At 35.5% G+C, this 7,100-nt stretch overlaps 1 protein-coding gene across 1 annotated transcript; it reads left to right on the top strand.

Moving 5' to 3' along the window:
• Nucleotides 1–283: 283 nt before the first annotated feature.
• Nucleotides 284–3,567, top strand: LOC107009467 (pentatricopeptide repeat-containing protein At1g71420). The gene has a single exon (XM_015208808.2). The coding sequence runs from the start codon at nucleotides 311–313 to the stop codon at nucleotides 2,156–2,158; it is 1,848 nt and encodes a 615-aa protein (XP_015064294.1). The 5' UTR covers nucleotides 284–310; the 3' UTR covers nucleotides 2,159–3,567.
• The last annotated feature ends 3,533 nt before the right edge of the window (nucleotides 3,568–7,100 follow it).

The following is a 7,100-nucleotide window of genomic DNA, read 5'->3' as shown; positions in this document are numbered from 1 at the left end:
GTCCGCCCATTATTTTATCTTTTTTTCCACAAAGTTGTTTGTTACGTTTAAGAACTTTTTAACTATTTGTTTCATTTATCCATGTAATATTAATGATATTAGCTTGCATTTATATTCTTAGCTTTGAAATTCTTAAATTATATACAAGTAAACACACATGTCTTTAGAGGTGAACCACGTGTAAGTCAGGAATTCACTCAAATTCCTTCAATAAAAAATTACATAGTATATATAAGGTAACTTAGTTCGTACTTATATGAATATGTATATTTCAAATTTCTTTTTTGTCACATTGTGTTGTGAAGAAACAATGCTACGTCTCAAAAGAATCACAAGCTTCGACTCCTCCTTCCTTAGATTATTCACAACTCCCGCCATTTATGAATTGAATTTCACCCTCCAAAAGCTCGAGGTTCAACCCACACACCACCACCTACAACAACTTTTGCTTTCTCATTTCTCAAATACAAACAACAATTCTTCATATTCTTCACAAACATACGCCACACTCTTCCACGCCTGTGCTCGTCTTCATCGTCTCGACGTTGGCCGAAAACTCCACCACCACTACACACTTTCCCCTCACCTAATCACACCACAACTCTACACCATCAATCATCTCCTCAATATGTATGCTAAATGCGGTGATCTAGAATATGCACACCACCTGTTCGATCAAATGCTCCACAAAAACATTGTTTCCTGGACTTGTCTTATTTCCGCCTACGCTCAATATGGAAAAACTGATCAATGTTTTCGATTATTTAACAACATGTTAACTCATTATACCCCTAATGATTTTGCTTATGCTAGTGTTCTATCTGTTTGTGATTGTAGCTCATCATCGCGTGGTAGGCAAGTGCACGCGCTTGTAGTCAAAACTGGTTTTCATACGTGTGTTTATGTGTGTAATGCTTTGATTGCAATGTACTCGAGGAACGGTGGAAGTAATGAGGCTTGGAAGGTTTTTAATGATATGGAGTTTCGGAATATTGTTTCGTGGAATACAATGATAGCCTTGTTTCAAATGTGTGGACAAGGTGATAAGGCTATGAGCTTTTTCTCTTTAATGCATCGTGATAGTTGTTTGGGGTTTGATCGAGCTACTCTTGTTAGTGTACTTTCTTCTCTATTAGGAATGGAGGAAATTGATTTTTCCTGGGGTCTTCGAAGTTGCTTTCAATTGCATAGTGTTAGTGTGAAAATTGGGCTTATACTAGATGTTGGGATTGTGACTGCTTTGGTGAAAGCTTATTCAATTCTCCAGGGAGAGGTTAGTGATTGTTACAAATTGTTTCTGGAAACAAATGGATGCCAAGATCTTATGTTGTGGACTGAAATAATTGTGGCGTTTTCGGAAAGGGATCCTGAGAAAGCTATTCTCCTTTTTGGTCAGTTGCTCCGAGAGGGGTTAAGTTTAGATAGTTATGCTTTTTCTATTGCACTGAAAGCTTGTGCGGGACTCTTGACAGATAGAAATGCCTTGATGGTGCACTGTAAAGTGATTAAATCTGGTTTTGTGGATGCTCTAGTACTTGGAAATGCATTAATTCATGCATATGCAAGGTGTGGCTCAATATCTCGGGCCAGTCAGGTTTTTGAGGAGATGAGGTACAGAGATATAGTGACATGGAATTCCATGTTGAAGGCTTATGCATTGCATGGCAAAGCAAATGAAGCATTGGGACTTTACGGTAAAATAGATGTGAAACCTGATGCAGCCACTTTTGTTGCTCTGCTTTCAGCTTGCAGCCATGCTGGAATGGTGCAAGAAGGGATTCAAATTTTTGACGCTATGTTTGCAAAACACAGTATTGTTCCTCAACTCGAGCATTATGCATGTGTAGTTGATATCGTTGGCCGAGCAGGTCATATTTTTCAGGCGGAGAAAATAATAAAAGAAATGCCCATCCAACCAGATTATGTGGTGTGGAGTGCATTTCTTGGAGCATGCCGCAAACATCGTGAATCTGGACTCGCCCAAATAGCTGCATCTCAGTTGAAAGAGTTAGATCCAGAAAATTCATTAGGATATGTACTCATGTCTAATGTATACTGCTCAAACCATAGCTTCAATGAAGCAGGTCATATTAGGAAGCAAATGAGAGGGCTTGGTGTTACAAAGCAGCCTGGGTTGAGTTGGGCAGATCTTGGTTAAAGGAGTTTGATCCAGAAAAGTCATGAGGATATGTACTCATGTGAAATGTATACTGCTCAGCCCATAGCTGCGATGAAACAGGTCATCTAAGAAAGCAAATGAGAGGGCTTGGTGTTACAAAGCAGCCTAGATTGAGTTGGACATATCTTGATTGAAGGAGTTTGATCCAGAAAAGTCATGAGGATATGTACTCATGTGAAATGTATACTTCTTAGCCCATAGCTGAGATGAAACAGGTCATCTTAGGAAGCAAATGAGAGGGCTTGGTGTTACAAAGCAGCCTGCATTGAGTTGGACAGATCTTGATTGAAGGAGTTTGATCCAGAAAAGTCATGAGATATGTGCTCATGTGAAATGTATACTGCTCAGCCCAATGAAACAGGTCATCTAAGGAAGCAAATGAGAGAGTTTGGTGTTACAAAGCAGCCTGGATTAAGCCGTTGGGGGTTTGGTGCATGAGTTTGCTTCCGGAGGCCTGCAACATCCGGACAGGAGAGATATACACTAATATGGAGTTCTTTGTGAAAGACCGAAACATATTGGTTACGGTATCACAGCAACAATAATATACCTAGTGTGATCCCACAAGTCAGGTCTGAGGAGGGTAGAGTGTACGCAAGACCAATCCTCCGTAGTTGAAGCTGCACCGAGAACAGGGACCAACTTCTCAACGAAAGAGGTTAGATGTGGCATATCAGCTGCCGTCCCTCAAAGAAAGGGAATCAATGAATCCAAAGCAAGGTGCGGGGAAGGCTTGGTTGAAGGCAAAATTTGGTCACGATTTTTTAAGAAAACAAAAGCAGGTTAGGAAGTCTTGCTTACTCATTTCTCCATCTAAGTAAGAGAAGACCTTACTGCCACCTAGTCCGAGGTAGAGAGTTCCTGGAGACCTTCGTCTCAAGAAAAGCATTTTCAGAAACAGGTTTGAAAGATTAAAAAGTGAAGAAGCGCCCAATGAAACTCCCGGAAAGTAGCATGACATACAAAATACAGAAATAAGGAAAAACTTGTGACCATACAAAATGCATAAAAGAGGCACACTTCATGTCCGGATTGTGCACACTTGAAACGGCAAGGACTATGATAAATTCTGGTAATATTAATTCATTTCCTCTATATGGCTTTCTAGCACAGATACTATATTTTGAAAATAACTAGGCATTGTTGAATTGAGTGCAGCACCCAAGATTGAATATCCAAATGATTTCATAGCGTTCATTATCCTTGTTTCTGTATTTTGATTACATTGGTCAGTGATTTATAGTATTAGCTGGCTTATGGCCTCCAAAATAGGGTACATTTGCTTCGAAAAGATTCTGAACCGCTACATGTATTAAACTATGAACCATTTTATCCTGCCTTGTAATTGATTGTTTGATTAATTGTGAACTGATGAATATTTTCAATTTCTCATCTTTTACAGAAGATACTAGCGTGCACGCTCTCTCTGTTTGAGTTAATTTTTCACATACAAGGGTATTGACTGCTTGGTTATTACTTCCCTTCTTTTCAAAGGGTGGTTGGTTTACATCTGTAGCTATGAAATTATGCTATAGAATAAACAGGTTACATGGTCAAAAGAAGTACCACAGAACTCAATTATATGTGTTATAGATGTCAATTAACATGGCTAAAAACTACAGTAAGAGTAAGAGTGAATCGTTATTTCAATGTGAATCATTACAGAAATAATAACACTAATCACTACTCTAATTGAACTGTTAAGATTAAGAATAATGTAGGTGTTCATGTGTTGTGGGGTAAACTAAAGCTCTACAAAAAGGACATGTATCTTTCCTCTGCAACCACTTGTTGATGCATTTAGCATGAAATTTATGGCCATAATGAAGTTTGGCAATTGTATATTCATCTTTCAAGCAGGCATATAGCACATGCTTCTTGTTCGTCATCATCAGCAAATTGATCTTCCACCACCTCTTCTTCTTCGTCGTCTTCAAAATTCTTGGGCATGTCTTCATCTGCAATCTCAATAATATCCTGTATACTCCCCTGCTTCTATAATTATAAACTCTTCTTCTTCTTCTTCAACTTCATGAACAATATCACCAAGATTTGAATAGAAATCAACCATGACATGCATAGAATATATATACAATTATCATTTTTCATGAACAATGTGCAAGTCCACATTCTCAATAACAATTCGATATGACAACACAATGGTCCTCTCATGGAACTCATACCCAAACAGTTAGTGTGCCGGAACGTGACACCTGATCCCAATTAATGTGTCAGTACGTGACACCCAATCCATACGTGACAACCAATCCAAAACACCCGATCTAATCAACATGGCCACAATCACAATCACCCTCGTAATGTACATTCTCACAATCATACAATCAAGTGTTGGTTCATGACATACAATAGTTTCATTCATACTTATTTACATTAGGTTTGATCGATGGTGCTTTGTTCACATACATGCATGCATTACAATGAAGCGATTACCAACATGTATCACACAAACATGAAATCACCTCGAAACCAAGCTTGAATCCCCCTAAGACACTTGAATCTTTCTTTTTCAGATTCTTTCCACTTGTTGATGGATTAAAAACAACAAATTAATACAAGGATCAATACCCGAATTATAATCAAAATTATCAACCCCAGGCCAAACCCATGATCCCAAGATGCAGGTAGGGCTTTTCCCACCATCAACTTCATGCCAAAACTCTCACCAAACGATAATTAATCATGAATTTACGTTCTACGGATCAAAAAATGGATTAGAGGAGTAAAATCCTTACCTTTAACGGTAGAAGTGGTGGGGAACCTTCAAGAACTTGCTCTGGGTCGTCTCTTAGCTCTCAAGAACAAAATTTGGAGAAAAATAACGTTTTTGGGTTTTATTCCCAACTTAAGTCGAGTCTGGGCCGCTACGGCGGATCCCGTCCAGCCACATCGGTCGCGCCTTGGCGGCTTGTGCGGAGACAGAAGGTCGGATTTAGAGTTTCAAACCCCCACTTCACAACACACCTCAACCCATGACATTCAAAATCGAGCCGATCATGCTAAGATCAGTTTCAGGAGTTTTACTCATCCGAATTTGATTCCGTAAAGTTATACGAGTTATTTAACGTCTTAGTTATCTACCCATGTGATCGAACTAATAATCAGATATTTCATTCATTATCAGATTTTCCTAGATCTCGCATGTCTCATATTTCGTCCGCATCTAGACTAAGCTAGGAATTTCCAAGTCACTACTCAAAAGTTTTGGACCACTTTCTTTCTTCATTAGCTTTTTTATATAACGACTGAAACAGGTCTTTGCAAGAATATATGCCGTAAAAATTGAATATTGTTAAATCATTTTCGAAATAAAAAAAACAGAGAAAAATATGTTCAAGTGGTATTCAGACTTTGAGATGTTCGAAAGGATGAATTTTTCTGATCTAGTTAATATTTTATTATAAATAAACTACACATGATTATATTGATGTCAACTATGATTTTATGAATATTGAATTTTGTATCTTTATAAGTATCCTTTCTTTATGGGGTACATAATTGAGTTTGTTCGGATTTTTCAATTTATAAATTAAATTAAACTAATTAAATTTGAATTTTTTTCATATGTTTCAACCTTAGATTTTTTCATGCTGGTTTTGTTTTTTCAATATCAAACAAAACTAATAAGCTTCGGATTTTTTGAATTTTCAGGTTTTTTTGGTAGAATATTCATAAAAAATATAACCAACTTGTGCTTCAAATATTTCTTTAGTCCAATTAAAATATAAGTATCTTGTTTCTCAAGAAAATAACATAAATTATGAGATAAATGATGACTTTGAAATATTAATAAAATTGTATAAATTAAATATTACAAATTAATAAATAAAAATAACACTACACACACATTTAAGATGTTAAATATCAAGTTATAAACAAACTTTTTAATAATAAACTACTTATAGCATATTATTATCAAGTTATAGCATATCAAGAAATTATATATTATTCTCATTAATTTTTTAAAATAATAATTAACTTATTTAAATAATTCAATTATCATATTTAAACCAATGTAGTTAATTACACTTATTATTTTAAGTTACCTTTTTTAAACAAAACTCTTAATTAAAGTAATTTAAATTAAATATATAGTTACCTTTTTTAAGATAACTACAAAATAATAGGGATTTTATCAAAATCTGAAACAATTACAGTTTTATTTTTAAAACGGTAAAACGTTATCTAAAAAAAAATAAAAATTTATATTCCCCAAATTTTTGTTCTTCCCCATCTCTTTTCAAAATCATTACATCTGCACGCCTACCAAAACTTTTCACCATTTTCGCACGCCTAAATTTTCTCTCAAAATTTCATCTCTCTTAACAGTCTTCTTCAAGAATTCTCAAATATTTGCATTCAAATCTTCATTTTTAGCACTCAAATCTTTAAATCTTGCGATAAACAAACCGTACAATGTCTAAAAGAGGCAACGAAACCCCGAGAAAAAGTAGAAGATTGAATGAAGAAGCAAGCTCAGACGATTTTCATGCTCCATCTTTCAAAATTTTATCACAAACACAATCTCAACCTTCACTGGTTAAAGTTAAATCTAGATCAGGGAAATCAACAATAGAAAAAAAAACAAACAAACATCCAAAGGAAAACGAGAAGAAGAGAAAAGGGAAAGAAAAGAAAAAAGAAGTTGAATCTGAGAAAACGACGAAAGAAAGAGGAAAGAAAAGGAAAGGAAAAGAAATCGAGGAATCATCAGATTCTGAATCTGATTTTGTGGAAGAGTTGATAAAATCAAAATCCAAAAAACCAAGAGCATCTGAAATCGATACTTCACATTTACAAGAAGAAGAAGAAACAGTTAAACCCAAAAAAAGTTCAAAGGTTAGTAAAAGTTAATTTTTTAAATTTTTTTTATGTTCTGTTATTTTTATTTTCTGTTATTTGG

Source organism: Solanum pennellii, chromosome 2 (assembly GCF_001406875.1).
Source record: "Solanum pennellii chromosome 2, SPENNV200".
In the NCBI taxonomy this organism is placed as follows: Eukaryota; Viridiplantae; Streptophyta; class Magnoliopsida; order Solanales; family Solanaceae; genus Solanum; species Solanum pennellii.
The sequence above is the reverse complement of the archived record's forward strand: the minus strand, read 5'-3'. Positions and strand labels throughout refer to the sequence as shown.